Source organism: Ipomoea nil, unplaced genomic scaffold (assembly GCF_001879475.1).
Source record: "Ipomoea nil cultivar Tokyo-kokei standard unplaced genomic scaffold, Asagao_1.1 scaffold0327, whole genome shotgun sequence".
NCBI lineage: Eukaryota > Viridiplantae > Streptophyta > Magnoliopsida > Solanales > Convolvulaceae > Ipomoea > Ipomoea nil.
The window spans coordinates 857867-876256 of record NW_017616755.1 but is presented as its reverse complement, the minus strand read 5'-3'; the positions used below and the strand labels follow the sequence as shown (position 1 = coordinate 876256).

The 18390-nt window shown below is 32.0% G+C and overlaps 1 protein-coding gene across 1 annotated transcript; it reads right to left on the bottom strand.

Annotated features, from left to right (window-relative positions):
* Window positions 1–450: 450 nt before the first annotated feature.
* Window positions 451–1368, bottom strand: LOC109171657 (transcription repressor OFP15-like). Its single transcript, XM_019320729.1, has one exon. The coding sequence runs from the start codon at window positions 1366–1368 to the stop codon at window positions 451–453; it is 918 nt and encodes a 305-aa protein (XP_019176274.1).
* Window positions 1369–18390: the final 17022 nt, after the last annotated feature.

Genomic DNA, 18390 nt, shown 5'->3' with positions numbered 1-18390 from the left:
GAACCAATGAACTAAGCCTGTGCGGGCTACAAATTTGTATCTTTAGCAATATTGGCTTGGCTAGGCTAGGTAGGGTTACATGCATTTAGTGTAGTGATCTGATAAGATGCTTATTCTAACAAGCTTAAAATTTTAAAATATCACTCACTAAGCAGAGTAGATATGGTGTATTATATGCCATTGATTTTCACACAGGTAGTGTAATATATTAATCATTGAAATGAAACCTAGCTAGAGCCAAGCAAGAGTAAAGATATAGTTATTATTTTCAAAAATGTTCATCATGTACCATAAATAAGGCTAAAAGTACACGCATGCATACAGTGAGTAATTAAGAAGCCAGTGGAAATGTCTACCACATACAAATTAAATTAATATAATGCAACCCATCCAGGCCAGCCAGTATAATACAAACTATTATACTTTTTTTTTCTTTTTTTTGGAATTAATTCAAGAAAAATGTGGAGACGAAGATGAAGATGAAGATGAAGATGCATTGTCTATGGGATTCTCAGTCTCATCCTCAGCTTCCTCTAGCAAAGACAAAGAAGAACAAAAAGATAAAGGAGAGGTGAAGGAATGGGTAGTAGAAGAAGAAGAAGAAGAAGAGGAAGATAGTTGACAATGGCTATAAGTATTGATTGAAGATGTTAATGAAGAAGAAGAAGAAGAAGAAGAAGCCATGGATGAAGAGGAAGAAGCGACATTAATGGTGTCAGATTCTTCATTGGCTAAACTCTGATTCATGAAAAGCTCAACCAGCAAGTCCACAAAAGCTCCAACTATGTATCCATGGCTGCTTTTCCCATTGATTCTCAGATAGCAAGCCAGGAGATCTTCCAGAAACTTCCAATCTTGAGGAAACCCGCCGCCGTGGGCTTCCACCATCTCCGCCATTGATCTCCTGAAATCAGCAAAAGGGTTTCTAGAAGCGATTTCCATCTCCACACTCTCCTTGAACACAAAACTCTCCCCGCCACCGCCGCCGCCACCGGCGGCCACCCTCGGCGGCCGATCTTCCTCTTCCAACAGCTTCGAGGATCTCGCTCCCCCGGGCTCGAAGAACAGCCTCTCCGACGACCTCAACCGGCGAATCACATTCTCTACACACTCGCCGCCATCACCAAAACTTTCCGGTGCCGACGAGAAGCTCTCCGCCGCCGCCGCCGCCGCCGGAGACTCACCCCAACTCACGGAGGAACATCCATCAACCACATACGCCGAGTTCAGAGTCTTTAACATGCTGTGACTGTCGCCATCGGCTCGGAAGGAAAGCGTTTTGGGATTGCCAATAAAGCCGCAGCTCGGCCATGGCGGCCATGCTTCTGAGCTTCTGAACAGAAATGGAAGCTTCATTTTCTTCCCCATTTTTTTTTCTGCTTTTTTACCTTGGATCGATGATGAAGAAGAAGAAGAGAAATGAATATATTTTCTTGGCTTGTTGGGCGATGGGAGAGATGCCCTTTTTCTGCACTGTTAAATGTTGCAGTTAATGTTGTAGACAGGGTCGTTGTTCAATTCAATAACCAGATTTAATTTTAAATAAATGGATTTATTGCCACTTCTATAACAATAAATAAATATTCAATTTTGTATTTATATTCATTATATTTCTCCCTTTTTTTAATATGCAATTTTTTTAAAAAAAATATGAAATATTCAAAAATGTAAAATAAGATGTACCATACTAGAAAAATTGGTGCTTTAATGGTACCCGAGTGTGGGGTATTGACTCTTTGTGTTTCAGTAAGTTGAGAAAGTATATATGAGAAGATACTACATTGTAATAGAGTCAATAACATTCAAAAAAATGTATGCAACTCCATAATTAATAGTATTACACATTTTTTGAGTACTATTGGCTCTATTACTATGTATTATTTGTCTATACATACTTTCTAAACCTATTGAAGCACAAACAGTTAATGTCCCTGCTAGAGTTTGAACATGTGATCTCCCATTTGAAACAATAATCATCATTTAGTATCGTTACTATGTTTGTTTGTTAAAATAAAGGGAAAATTGTCAAATTGATCATCTAAGTCAAACGGATAGTGCAATTGAGATCATAAATGCAAAAAGCTAGATCTGAGCAAACATGTGGTGCGATCTGAGCTGTTGATCAAAATAGATCAACGGCTCAAATCTAATAAAAATTTTTAGAAAAAAAATGCACATCCTAGAAGTAGAAGCAGAGTCTAAAAATGGCGCACCTTAAGTGTTACAAAGACGCACCTTAAATGTTAAAATGATGGCACCTCTATCACTCTATGGCTCCCTTGAGGGAAGGTCATAGGATCGAGCCCTGGTGATGAGGTATTGACTCTTTGTGCTGCAGTAGTTAGAGAAGTATAGAATAGATACTACATTGTAATAGAGTTAATAGTATTCAAAAAAAAAATGTTAAAATGGCGCACCTTAAGTGTATAATGTTAGATCTAAATATAATCTAACGATACTGAATAATAATATACGAGAAACCTAACCTCGTAGTCTCGTAGTAGCGGAAGCAGAAGCAGTGCTGACCTCCAACCACAGTTGATGTCTTGTTGTGTTACCTCTTGAACGGTAGACCGTCAGCCATTTGTCCCATACTTGACTCAAAACCACAAATGGTGTATTGGTGTCTATTGAGCAATATAAGTACCGTAACTGAATGTGCTATATAATGAATATGGCTTGTACCCCATCAATCTAACTACTTAGTAAGCTTAGTCAACTTGCACCATTTAATTAAAGCATCTAATATATAATATATATTATACGGGGAAAACTTACATATAACTGATGCACCTTAAATGTTAAAATGATGCACCTTAAATGTTAAAATAGCGCACCCTAAACTTTGAAACGACACACCTTAAGCTTTAGAATGACGCACCTTAAGTTCTCAACTGAAGAACTGATGCACCTTAAGCACAAAAATCATGCACCTTAAGAAATGAACACGATGCACCTTAAACACAAAAACTACGCACCTTAAGTTTGACCAATACGCAAAAAGACCAAATTGCCACCGGTTAGTATAACATATTCAGTTTTATTTTATATACATTGTAGTTTCATTCCAGCACAACTAAAGTTTCATTTTATTTCAACTACAGTTTCATTTGACATTGTACATACAATAGTCTTATTATAACGAGACATGTTATTGAATTTCGTTTTATACTCATTGTAGTCTTATTACAACACCGTATCACTAAATTATAATTATAATTCAATTACAGTTTCATTGGACAATATACACTCAAATATAATATATGAAACTGTTATTTAGTTTCATTTTGTATTACACTGTAGTTTCATTACAACACAACTAAAGTATCATTTTGATATAACTAGAATTTCATTTGACAATATACACTCAATATGTGAGACATGTTATTCAATTTTTTTTATACATACTGTAGTTTCATTTCAGTAAAACTAAAGTATCGTTTCAATTCAACTACAGTTCTATTTGACAATATACACTCAATATGTGAGACATGTTATTCAATTTCATTTCAACACAACTAAAGTATCATTTCAATTTAATTACAATTTCATTTGATAATATATGCGAGACAAATTATTCAATTTCAATTTAGATGCACTGTAGTTTCATTTTGTTATAAAAATATAAAAAATACGAGATTTGTTAAAATTTAACAACAGCCGTTTCTTTACATAAAAAAACAGCGTCGTTTTCGAACCATGATCCACAGTATAACAACCATTTAAATTTTCGTAACAGATTCAGACCTAATTTTTTAAAGCTCGACTTCGCTCGACCTATTTGCCTCTCTATATATACACACACGACAATAATTAAGAGAGTAAACTTTACCTAGAGTATAATTCAACGACCATATATACTATTTTCCCTATAATTAATTTCCTAATGTACGCATGCAGTGAGCTTGTTGGTTGGTGTAAAATTAAATAATAAACAGTATACAGTACTTCTGATCTAATAAAAACTTTAATTGCTACTTCAATTTTTTATTAAAAATTTTTTAATAAATTATATAAAATTAATTAATGATTGTCAGTTCTATTTTTTTTTTTTTTTTTTGAATTTGGTTGGGCATCTATCCCAGAGGTGTCAGATTCTTGGCCACTTCTTCTGCTCTGCAAGACAGCAAGAGTGTTTTCTTTTTTAAAATTTATTTGAAGGGGAGTTCTATTTTGTTGTTTTCTTATATTATATAGTTGTACAATATTTAATACTTCTACTAAGGATTTTATATCATTTGAATAATTGAATTAGATCAAACTTTAGTAGTTATATATCAAAGGACTTTGTGATCATGCAGCATAATTATGGCTCTCTTAAATGAGATGTCATACGTTTGAACTCAAATGGGATATTGACTTTTTGTGTTTCAATATGTTTAGAAAGTAGGTATGGACAAATACTACTATACATTGTAAAAGAGTCAATAGTACTCAAAAAATTATCATTATTATAGATCAAGTCCACTTAGCTTGCAAGGTATATCATGATCTAAAAATTTTACTTTCTTAATTTATTGTATACAAAATAAAATTAAGGAAAAATACATTTTTAGTCCATCAATTGTTTCTTGCTAGTCGTTTTAGTCTCTAATTTTTTACCGTTGCAATATACACTCCTAACCCTTCAAAAAAGTTATAGTTTTAACCCTTAGATCAACAAAACTATTAAACTCTATTAAATATTACGGAATACTTAGTACACGTTTATTTTAAAATTTTATTGTCCTTATTCTTTATAACTTTTTCATTTTTGGTATTTGATCGGCAATATAGAGAATTGACAATATTCTTTCTTAAATTTTTCTCCTTTAATTATGGTACATCGTCTCTATTTTTTCTACACGAACCTATTAAAATCAAATTTTTTATTTTACAAATGAAAATTTGAGACTAAAGAATATTATAATTAAATAAGAAATATTATTGTTAAGGACCTTGTGGTCCATTGGCACCAAATTGCTCCCCTATGTAGGAGGTTGTGGGTTTGAGCCTTAGTGGATGTGGACTATTGACTCTTTGTCTTTTGTTAAAAACAGATACTACATTGTAACAGAGTCAGTAGTACTCAAACAAATAAGAAATATTAAGTATTAAAATACCTATGTACTAGGCAATAATTTAAAAGTTTTGTTGATCTTGAAGTTAAAACTACAACTTTTTAAAAAAGTTAGGAATGTATATCGCAACTCTAATAAGTTTGGGACTAAAACTGCTAGCAAGTAACAATTGAGAGAAAATACATTTTCCTCTAAAATTAATGTATAAAAATATGTCATTAAAAAGTTTAATTGAGATCTACTTATATTATACTATTAAAATGTTTCATTAAAAAGTTTAATTGAGATCTACTTATATTATGCTACTTTTATTAGAAACATTCAATGTCTGGTAGTCATAATGAACTAACTTTGCTTAATTAAAAATTAAATTAGTTGTCAAATCTATTTTAATGCCCTTGAGATTCTACTTGTACAAATAAAATTGATCCCAGGCGCGATTTTAGTTGATTGATGAGGAAAACTTGTGGTTAAATAAAAAAAATCATTTTCAAATTCCATATAAAAAATTCACCTTAGTGTGTATTGTTATAATTCTCCTTTTAAAGTTGTTATGTGATTTTAATTATTTTGAACACAAAAACTTGTGTGATTTTTTTCATATTAGATGTATAATACTTTTTAATGAAGATATAATATCTTTTCTTTATAATTCATTAAAAAAAATTTATATTTTCGTTAAAAAGTATTATATGTTTCACATTCGACAATCTCACACAAGACCAATTAATCTCTAAATGTCTACTTTGTTTAGTGTATATTGTTATTACTTATTCAAATAAGCCTATAAATACAGACATATTTGTACTTTTCTAATATCATCAATACAAAAAACAGAATATTATTTCTATTTTAATATTATTTACTGTTTTATTAATTTTTCTATCATATATTTCTACTTTTCTGATGAGTTGTATTATTATATTAACATGTATTGCTCCGTTTACTATCATAATGTTATATAAGTTATTAGATCATCCTCCACCGTTCTTATTTTTAGGAATTTTTACATGTGTGATTATGAAAGAGAAAATGGGAGGAAAGAAAAAGAAGAAAAAAAATAAAACAAAACAAAATTTGAATTAAAAAAAAATAAAAAAAACTCGCATTAACGCGCCCTACTAGGCATTCCTGCCTTCCTGGTGCGCCTCACACATGGCAATTTATATCGTGCACCAGGGCACGCATTGCATTGTGCGCCCTGGTACAAAACGACGTCATTTCGGATTTTATTTTATTTTTTTTTTGAAATTTCGCTATCCTGTGTTGGTTTTTAATTTTCTTTAAAAAAAAATCTCATGTTCAAAAATGTAAATATTTGTATACTAAAATGTACATAATTGTATACTAAAATGTAAATAATTGTATAACAAAATACACATACTTTTTTTGAAAAGATAATACACATATTCTAACATAATACATAATACACATATAAAAAAATGTATATAATTGTATACTATAATGTACATAATCGCATCAACTCCCTACATAACTTACTAAAACGACATCGTTTTGGGAGGCGCAGAGCGCACAGTACTATGTGCGTCGTGGTATAGGGTATAACGATTGCCTCACACACACTAAGTGAATTTGTTCTAGCTAACTAGTGGGACCCACAATTGAAACCAAAAATTAGTTTTCCAGCAACACACTAAAATTTTCTTTCTCTTTTTTTTTTCTCACTTCCATCTAGAATACATTGCCTCAAAAATCCACCAAAAATTATTGGTGGAGATGCTTTTATGGTCCACACTCATCTTGGTTCAATATTTATAATATAATTGATAAAAGTTTAATTGTAGACATGCAAACTGAAATGTTGGCTAAAAGTAGATAGGTACTATATATGAAAAAGAAGGATTAACCATTGAAACTAGGTTGGACCTACCATCCCATATTTATCGCTTACTTTATTATAATTCTATTATCTATTAATATCTTCTTAGTTACTAATCTCAAACTGCTGCAATTTCTGACAAAAACGTGACGTGTAAGAAAATGATAGAAAGGGATGAATAAGATGGTTGAGAAAAAGTGCCCAAAATGGATTGAACAAAGAAAATGATTGAGAGGGACAAACCCTATACATCAAAATAAATTATCAATTTTACAATTTATTTTTATAATTATTGTATTGGTATATTTTCTATAAAAAAGTTATTAGAATCAAAAGCTTACCGCTACAGTAGTACCTAAGTTCGATATCACTTGTTAGGATAAAAAACGCGCATACCACTATACTAAAAATTATAATTCATAACGAATGCGTAACTTTAATTTTTATTGATCGCCATATTTTCAAAAGGTATGGTGCTAGACTTGGCCAGATGGAGCCTAACCAAATAAAAAGGGACAAACTTCCCCATTATATTACCACTTGCCAATTCTCAATTATATTTCACACCTAACTCAACAAGGTTCTACATACCTTAGGTAATACTTCAATTCCTGCTTTTTTCCATACTGATGAAAAACTGACTAATAAGCTAGTAAGCTACCATCCCTCATATATTTCTTCCTCTAAACCCGCATGGGCAGCTCAATTGGTTATAGAGGTGAAAAGTTAGAAGAATGACCAGGAATCGAGTCTCACTAGCGACAGTGTGGGAGCTACCTCTCAAAGTGATGGGGGCTCCTTGTGCGCCAAAGGTCTAGCCTCTGTGGTTCATGTTCAGTTGAGTTACCATGATTTACATCCTCCCAAATGCTCTGTCGGGTTGGGGTTCAACCTTTTAGAAGAATATTTCTTCCTCTAAACCTGGTATGATTGAATAGATCTTGTTTGAAATCTTCTTAAAAATCGGTAATATTTTGTAATTAAAATGTAATAATGTTTTATAAACTAATAAATAGTAATACACTAATACATTAATTTTAACTAAAAAAAAATATTATATGTCCCACATGAGATAATCCTACACATACAATACTTTAATTTATGGAAAAAATCTGCGGATCAAAAAAAGGCTCTGTGTGAAACCGACTTTGTGACCCAAGCTAGCAAAAGATCAAAAGATAGTAAATCGGCTAAGGTTGTCCATAGTTGACTGGCTCAAATTAAGAATACCAATTGGTAACTTCCATGGGGAGTACGTTGAACATGGAACATTGTGCACACATACAATACTTTTTTCTATGATTGTATTCACAAATTTTCCGAATTCACAATTACTCTCCCTGTCCCATTTTATCTGTCATGTTTAATATTCATTAGTCAAGCCAACTCTTTCTTCTTTGCTTATTTTCTTTATTAGTTTTTAGTGTTATTTAAATTTAAAATTTTGTGATTTATAGTACTTGTTGGTTTTACGGGTTAGGGCAGCCGTATGGCGAGCCAACATTACCGTAAAATTACTAAATAAAAGAGAGTATTTGAGAGAAAAATTGATCAGAATAACGGTGCTTGTATTAAGGCCCTGTTTGGTAAAATGGCTCATAGCTGATAGCTGATAGCTGTTAGTTATTAGCTGATTGTGTTAATTAGAGGTCAGGGTATAAATGTTGATAACATTAGCTGATTGTAGAAAAGTGTTTGGTAAATTAGCTGTTAGCTTATAGCTGTTTGGTATAATTTATTTTCTCAAAAAGCTAATTGAAAAAGTTGCTTGGAGTAGCTTTTTGAATTTTAGCCTTTTGGAGTTGCAAAAAGCTAATTAATCAAACATTTATATTGATATTTTAACTAAATCAAACAATTAATAGTGGTCAAATAAGCCAAAATTGGCCTATAGGCCAATTTTTTACCAAACAGGGCCTAAATTTAGAACCCCTTACAATGTGACCTCAGTATGGTGTTTATGGGCCTTGTAAAAGGCAAGAAAGAAGAAATTAACTAATTTTTTTTTATTACAAAGGAAAGAGGATACTCAAATATACAAACTACGCCTCCACAGACGCTTAAACACAACACCTGTTACATAAGGGAGCAAGGTGATACCAGTGGACCACAAGGTCCTTATAAAAGGCAAGAAAGAAGAAATTAACTAATTTAAATCTTAGGAAAGCTTCAAAAACTCCAATGTTAGCTTCCTAATGAGAAAAAAGGAAAATTCCTTGTTGCCCAAGGAAAGAATCTCCGCAAAATCTTCATCCACCGCCTCTGGACGTGGCACCCAGTCGAGACACCCTCGACTGCCTAGCACGGTCGTTCGGCCGGGCGGACTGATGAGTCGAACAAGGGGCAAACAAGCCCTAAGCCGCTAGGGTCCTTTCTCCTTATACTTCTAAGTGTTTTAGCCGCACCCACCTGACCACCTAGGGGCACTCCTGACTGGGTACCCTACTAGGTAGGGGTGTGCAATCGGTTAACCGTTTGGTTAACTGAACCATTTTAACCGAAGTTTTTAAAGGTTTAACTGTTAATCGAACAGAAGTTTGTATAATAATACCTACAATAATAAATCTATAAGAAAATATACAAACACAATACCATAACAATACTAGAAACATAAAATCACAAATTATATAGTCCAAACATCCATATATATTTAAATATATATATATATATATATATATATATATATATATATATATATATATATATATATATATATATATATATTTGTAAAATTTTGGTTAACCGTTCGGTTAATTCGGTTAACCGATAGTTTCGAACAAAATTAACCGTTAACCGAAATTTTACAAATCCTTTAACCATTAGCCGAACTGAAGTTTTTCGGTTAAAGAATGATTAACCGAATTTTTTTGGTTCGGTCAATTAACCGAACTTTCACCGAAGTTTGCAAACCCCTACTACTAGGGGTATCTATCAGTACTTTTCATGTTTACTATTAATTAGTTATTTTTAAATTTAATTTTTTGTATTTTATTGTACTTTTTATGTAATTTCTAAATATATAAATTTTATATACTAATATTAAACTTAATATTATAAAAATTTGAATTCAAAATTACTTCAGTCAAGACTTGTTAACCGAACTAGACACAGAATGGACGGAGGGAGTACATCTTTTTTTTTTTTTTTGTAATAATTCTTTAAGGTTTGAATTTAATTTTAGAAGTATTTTTATTTTGTTGTAATTAAAAGTATTTGTTATTTAAGTGTAAAATATTATCTGGGTAATTAAGTTGTATTGTAATTATTTATGAATAACAACAAAAAGTTGAGATGAAATTTAAACCACTTTGTTGAAAACATGACATTTGATATATATATATATATATATATATATATATATATATATATATATATATATATATATATATATATATATATATATATATATATATATATATATATATATATATATTGGGGTGATCACATGTGGTCATGTTGTTAGGTGTGGTCGTGTGGCGGAATTTCATAATATACCAATAGTTAAGTAAGATATACACCATCAACGTCAAGAAATGCATCACAAAAAACGCATACAAATTAGGTACGCATCACCAACAACACACCATTAGGTGTGAGTAAAAACATCATACAGTGTTCGGAAATACACCATTGGGGTTGGTGAGTTACATGGTGTATTTTTTGGGTCTGTTGTGTATTTTTTGGTATTTTTTTTGCATTTCATTGTGGTGTGTTTCCTTTACACTGTTGGTGCATGTTGTTAACACTGTTAGTGTATTCTGAAATTCCGCCACACGACCACACCTAACAACATGACCAAATTTTCTGCCCTCCCAGGAAAGAAATGAGAACGCATGCCGTTCGTCCACGTGTTCAGATCTAACGGATGAGAAACACTGTTTTTTAAAAAAAGTGATGATATTTTTGTAAATAATTAAACATCGAAGTGCAAGTTAAATGTATTACTAGTGCAAGTAGTAGTTTCATATAGCGCACCCCAGTACAATTAAAATGTATTACTAGTGCAAGTAGTAGTTTCATATAGCGCACCCCAGTACAATTAAAATGTATTACAAGTATGTAAAATGTATTACAGGTGCAAGTAAAATGTATTACAAGTGCATGTAAAATGTATTACAGGTGCAAGTAAAATTTACACTGAGCATCAATACTAAGTGCACCTAACGTTATAACTAGGTGCACCTAACGTTATAAATAGTTCAAGGGCTCGAATGTTAACAAGGTAAATTACTTGCACTTGTAAGTGATTTTACTTGCACTTTTTACTTGCAAAGGTGCACCACTACTTGCATTTATAATACATTTACTTGCACCAAAATTTGATTTATTTACGAAAATGTCACCTCATCGTTTTTTAGAATTTGGATCATATGCGAAGGAACTGTTTAGGTAAAAAATAGGAATAAATCTCAACCATAGATATAGTCCAAATCAATAGTCCAGATTGAAGATTAATTAAAAAACACGCGGTGGCATTATTGTAATTTTGAGTAAATCAGATTATCTTTGTATTCGAGTGCACATTTTTCTTCTTTGAGTGCACATGTTTCCTTCTTCAAGTCCATATTTATATTCTTCGAGTGCATCTGTTTTGTTTCAGTACAAGTTTCTCCTTTGAGTGCACATATTTGTGCCTTTGCGTGCAAAAATTTAACCTTCAAGTGCACGTTTTGTAACCTTAGCTTCAAGTTCATGTTTTTCTTTCTAAGAGTGCACAATTAATTTTCTTCGAATTTTCCCTTTTATTGTCTTTTTTCCCCCTTGCCTTCTAGTGATCCTCTTTTATGCCTTCAAGTGCTCACTTTCATGCCTACAAGTGCATGTGTGTCTTAATACTATTGTGTAAAAAAAAAAAAATTACTTAAGGCCCGTTTACTAACAGAAAACTGTTCTCTGTTTTCTATTTTCTATTTTTTAGTTTTCATTCTTTGCTTTTCATCCTCTGCTTTATGTTTTACTACCACTTATTTTTTCAATTTTCTTTTTTAAGATTAACGTTATAAAATTAACACAAGTTTAATTTCAGTGATTTTTAGATCTTATATTTAAAATATTTTTACATATGTTTGGTTTAAATGGAATATATATATTTTTTTCTTTTTTACTTTTAAGTCTAATATATGTAAGGATTTTACTTTTGATATCCGAAAAAAATTTATATCTATATATAACATAAAAATTAAAAAATATATCCGAACCAATAATCTACTAAGTTCACCTAAAATTTAGTTTAGATAATATTAATATTTTTTGAGCTAATATTTAAAATATTTTTTTTGCTATACTCATTTGGATGGCATGTATATAAATATATAATTTTTACTTTGAATTTTAATATATGTGAGATTTCAATATCCAATATCCGGATCGAACTTGTATTACAATATAACATAACTAATAAAAGTATCTGAACTAATAATCTATTGAGTTCAATCAAAATCTAAAACATTGTATAGAGTTCAATTTTTAATTTTGATAATGTAAATAATGTCTAACTTTAAAGTGTAAACAAATAAGTTATGTTTAAAAGAAGATGATAATAAATGTAATCACAGTAATGTGGTTATAGTGACATAAAACCAAATAGATGATAGATGATTCTGTTTTCCATTTAGAAAACAGTTTTTAAGAATGTTCCAGTTTCCAACTTGAAAATTATTTTTAATTTTCAAAATGGAAAACTGTGCTAGTAAACATGTTTTCTGTTTTCTATTCTCCAATTTTTCAGTTTTCTAGAAAATTGGAGAAAATTTCCAGTTAGTAAACGTGCCCTTAACATTCCATTGAACCATTTTTTTCCTTCTAGTGGATGTTTTTAGCCTTCAAGTGCACGTTTTGTAGCATTCAAGTGCATGTTTTCCTTTTTAAAAGTGCACAATTAATTTCCTTCGAATTTTCCCCTTTAGTGTCTTTTTTTTTTCTCCCTTGCCTCCTAGTGATCCTCTTTATGCCTTCAAGTGCTCAATTTCAGGCCTACAAGTGTATGTGTATCTTACTATTGCGTAAAATATATATATATATACTTAGCATTCCAGTGAACCATTTTTTTCTTTATAGTCCATGTTTTTAGCCTTAAAGTGCACGTTTTGCAGCTTTCGAGTGCATTTTTTTGTTTACCTTCAAGTGCACAATTTTGGGCCAGTATTTGTTATATCTTTTGCATTCTTTTCAATAACATATAACTAAATTTCTAATGAAATTTGTGAGATTTACAAACGATTTGTATGGGTAATTGCTTTAATAACACTTAAGTTGAATAACTATCATTTTTGGTACCATAAATTGCATCAATTGCACATTTATTTACCTTCGAGTGCATAATTTTTGCCTTCAAGTGCACATTTTTGTATCTTCAAGTGCATAATTTTGAACTTTCAAGTGCACAATTTCTATTAATTCGAAAGTATATATATATTTTTTAAAGAGCATCAAATCTGAATGAATTCAATAGATAAGATATTTGCACATTTTTTTTTACCTAGGGAACTATGGTGAGCAGTGGTCGTATGGTGTCTTCATTCACACATAATCCTAGACCTATATATATATATATATATATATATATATATATATATATATATATACACAAGTGTAGAGAGATTTCGTGTCAAGTGGAATGCCATAATGAATGGGACTTACAGCATGTTTGGTTCACGGAATGAATTTTGAGGTAATAGGAATGTTATTCCATAAGGAGTGGAATAGGCAAGGAATAGAATAGGAATTGTATTCTATTGTTTGGTTCGCGGAAGGAATAGACTTTAGGAATTATATTACAGTGTTTGGTTGATTTAAGGAATAGAAATGAAATATGTTTTAAAAGACATAAATACCCTTATAAAAATATGTGGTGGTGGTGGTGGTGGCAGTGGTGGTGGTGGTGGTGGTGGTGGTGGTGGTGGTGGTGGCGATGGTGGTGGCGGTGGTGGTGGTGGTGCTGGGGTGGTGGTGGTGGCGGTGGCAGTGGTGGGGGCGACGGTGGTGGTGGTGACGGTGATGGTTGTGGTAGTGGCGGTGGTGGCGACGACGGTGGTGGTGGTGGTGGTGGTGGTGGCGGTGGTGCTACTGGGTGGTGGTTCTAGTGGCGGTGGCGGCGGCGATGGTGGTGTCGGTGGTGGTGCTGGGGTGGTAGTGGTGGTGGCGGCGGTGGCAGTGGTGGGGGCGGTGACGGTTGTGGCGATGGTGGTGGTGATGGTGGCGGCGGCGGCGGTGATGGTGGTGGTGGCGACGACGGTGGTGAAATAGGATAAATTTATATATAGGATAAAAAAATTAGGTTAAAGAAAGGTGAAAAAAAAAAAGAAAATAGATTCTAAAATCTATTCCTGAGCGTTCAGTAATAGGCTAATACCAAGGGGGCCCTAATAATAGCTATTACCTTATTTGAGGTAATAGGCTATTACCAAGAATATTATTCCTGGTAATAGAAATGGTTACCAAACAAAGGAATAGGCCTATTACTGGAAATGCTATGTCATTCCCGGCCTATTCCGTGAACCAAACGGGCCATTAATGACTTGTCGTTGTTGTCAGTGGGTTATTGTCTTCGCAACCACTTTTAACAAAAATGCTTCAAAATTGCATTTTTATACTTCAGTTATACATGTTTAGTTTTTAACTTATATTTTGTTACGATTATCTTTTAACTCTTAAGTTATTCATGAAGTGATGATTTTAATCCTTCAGAACTATTTTTGTCACCAATATGTCACTTAATAAAGTGGTTGATTTGATCCTTCAGAGATTAAAATTGTCACTTTATGTATAATTTAGGATTAAAATAGTCATGCATATAACCAATAGACTAAGTTTGTAACTCAACAGGGTAGCTCAAGTGGCAAATGAACTCTCTTTGTGGGGGAGAATTTTGGGATAACGCGGGTTTGAATCCCACAAGTGATGAATGATGATTCCCTTTGGGCCAACTTCTGTGTCTCTTGGAGAGAACCGAGTGGACTTGGACCGTTCAACGGACAGAGAAAGACCCAGACCACAAGACAAAAACAAGTTGAACCCCAACTCTTACTGCGCACAAAGAAAGACTCGATCCCTGGTCATTCTTTCCAACTTCACCTCTATATGACCAGTTGGGCAACTCACAAAAATCTAATTTTTTTCAAAATAATTTAATAATTTTTTCCCGCACCTCACTACTACATTTGGGCATGTAACTACCTTACTAAAATGTGAACTTTGCCAGTCAGGAAATTTAATATTTTTTTTTCTTCCTGTCTTGTTTTATCAATTACAAGTAAAGGACAAGGTTGAGCATACCAAACTTTTTCCACAACACTATTTTTATTTTAGTTTTTTTTTTTGGAGCATTATTTTTATTTTAGTTCCTCAACTATAACAACATTTGTTATTCTTAGTTCTCAAGATTCATTTCATTTTTAATCGTTGATTTAATATATATATATATATATATATATATATATATATATATATATATATATATATATATATATATATATATATATATATATATATTTTTAATTCAAAATAGCAAAATGTTCTCGACATGTTTATTATAATGAAAATTTTAAAATGAAACATATCAATACTAAAAATCAATTGCGAATACGACTCTTATTCACTTTATTTATTGAATGACTAAAATATTGTATTTTGATTTAATAAGTTGCACAAATAGAGATTAAAAAAAGGTATGTTAGAAGTTACTTGACCCCTAAACTTTGAGTTTATTTATATACTCCGTATTTGTGAATTTATTTATTATATTTGTAAGACCGAGATGAAATAAATCTCAAATATATACTTTTGTTTAGTTAAATTATACTCCCTCCATCTCTTTCTATGTGTCTCGTTCGGTTTTCATAATATTAAGTTTAGTATTAGTATACAAAATTTATATATTTAGAAAATACACTAAAAGTACTATTAAACACAAAAAATTAAATTTAAAAATAAGTAAAAAATAGTCAAGAAAATAAACAAAGAATAAAGAGTTCTTGACCAATGAATAGTAAGTAAGACAGATAAAATGAGACAGAGGGAGTAATACTTTTTATACGTCAACAAATATGACATTTTTTACTAAAAAAAATATTCTTTGTTCCTTAAAATAAGTGGCAAATTATACCATGGACCAGAGTTTACTTTGCAGTGTGGACCCTAATCCAAAAATTACCTTTAAATTATGTACATTTTATGTGTCTACAAATAACATATATGTACCTACAATTAACAATTTGTATATCATGTTATGTATCTGTAATTATCATGTTATGTGCCTTCAATTTGTTTACAAGTACAAAAATTGTGTGTTAACTGTGAACAATGATATAACAATTGATCTCACGTGAGAGTCTCATACAAGACCAACCATAAAAGCAAAAACAATAACAATAATAAAACCAAAAAAAATAAAAATAAATAAAAAGAAGACAAATCATTACTATTTCACAACTAACACATTTATTGTGAGTGGGTAAATTGAAGAGGGTACCAGCACAAGAAATTCAAACTCAAAAAAATCTTCATTGAATTCTAGATTTTATACATGCACGTGTATACACAAAATTACAAATGGATTGAGTGCTGTTGTAAAGTAGGGCTTTGATGATACATACTAAAATTGTTGTCTACATGGTGTACTCCCATTTTCTACCCACAACTTTTACTCTCACACACAAAATCTTGATGTAAACACTTATATTGGGACCCACATGAAAAAAATAGTTCATCAGAGCCCACCACAACAAGGAATAAAATTGAGGGAGTAAAATTTAAGAGTACATGTCCAACAAAGAACCAAATTAAATAAGTTTTACTACATGTACTCCCAAATCTCTCCCTAAATTTTATTCCCTGATGTGGCAGGCATTGATAAACTACTTTTTTCATGTGTGTCCCAATACAAGTAGATTTTGTGTGTGAGTAAAAGTTGGGAGTAAAAAATTGGAGTAGACAGTATTTTCAAAATTAAATACAGCTGACACGGTGGGGTTGGGGGTGGTCCTTCTGGACAGTGGACATATATATGTATATATATAAACCCCCAGTAGTATGTGGTTCTGCACTTCCTGTGTTCAAATTTCAAATCCTGCATTCATCAAGACAGCTTCAGAACATAAATGACTTGAAACGGTTCGGTTTCACAATTCATTTTGAGTTGCATAGCATAGCCCAGAGAAAACTTACGCTAGATTCTGCGTGACTGTACAAGGCAGATGAGAAAATTTTCGGTATTGAACACTGGCAAGATGAAAGGATACTGTGAAGATATATAGGAATGAAAGCACCATTCTATAAGAATATCAAACATCCTGAAAACGAGCCACATCTGCAGGATAGACAATTCTGACAACACAAATACTGAAACCGTCGTTTAGCTTGAAACCATAATACAAAATGCACAATTGAAACCGTAATACTATTTCTAAGGTGAAATAGTACTATGTGCCACCTGTAACATGTTTTTAATAGTAACCAGCAGATTCAACTAATTTGAATATAACTGATTCAGGTTTTCTCGTCTCCTACCTGGGTTACCTATAGTGCAATTCCCCTTTTAGTACACAACTGATTCAGGTCACTCCAGTTGGGATTTAAACTGGAATTAGTTCACTAGTGTATGCTAAGATCGCAGTTTGACCAAGCTAAAGATTGTAGTTTGACCAAGAAAGATACAGAACTACCTCTGGAAGCTAGACCACCTAGTACTCTGTTAAGAATACTGAACAGACAAAAAATTTCAAATACCCTGCAAGCTCATAAAATTAATACCAACCTATAAAGCTTTTATTTTTATTCTGTTAAATATTTAGAAGATACTGACTACTTCAATATTTGTTTATAGCAAGTCACTGAATATACACAAAACACATTTTGTTTATACCTTTAAATGCCGTACTTCTAGTCATGCAGCAACAAAAGCCTCTCTTTCCTAGAACAAATTATCAGGGGCCTAATGAATCTTCTGCATCAGGCAAATCTTTTATTGATGCATCTCGCAACCATTATGCATAATATGCTCTCAAACCCAAAATCAATTGTTTGGTTGGGGAGTGGAAATCCCATTTTAGATTCACCACCTTGACATGACATCCCTTCTTTTGCAAAAGGAAAATAAGAGTATAATTATACAAAGAGTTAATTCCATTTTTTGTTCTAGATTTATAGGTGACATTCCACTTTTAGTCCTTTATTTTTAGAATATCCCTTGTTGGTCCTAGAGTATTATTGTGGCATGACCATTTTTGGTCCTCCGTCAACAAATCTATTTAAATGGTGTTAAATATGAGGGCATTTCAGTCTATTCAATTCTAAGTGTTAATTTCTTTTTTACCCTTAGATTTACATGTGTCATTCAACTGCTGTGGAGGCGTGGATTGCAATTGAAGAAACAGGGGGCTCTAGCAGTGAATTAGGGATTTTTTTCAAAAATAAAAATAAAAATATAGCAGGTCAACCGAATTGGTATAAAAAGACCGAAATGCCCTTGTATTTAAGGTCATTTAAGCAGGT

What these genes read in the sequence shown, in the direction of transcription:
- LOC109171657 (XM_019320729.1), bottom strand. Translation starts at nt 1,368, where the DNA reads ATGGGGAAGAAAATGAAGCTTCCATTTCTGTTCAGAAGCTCAGAAGCA.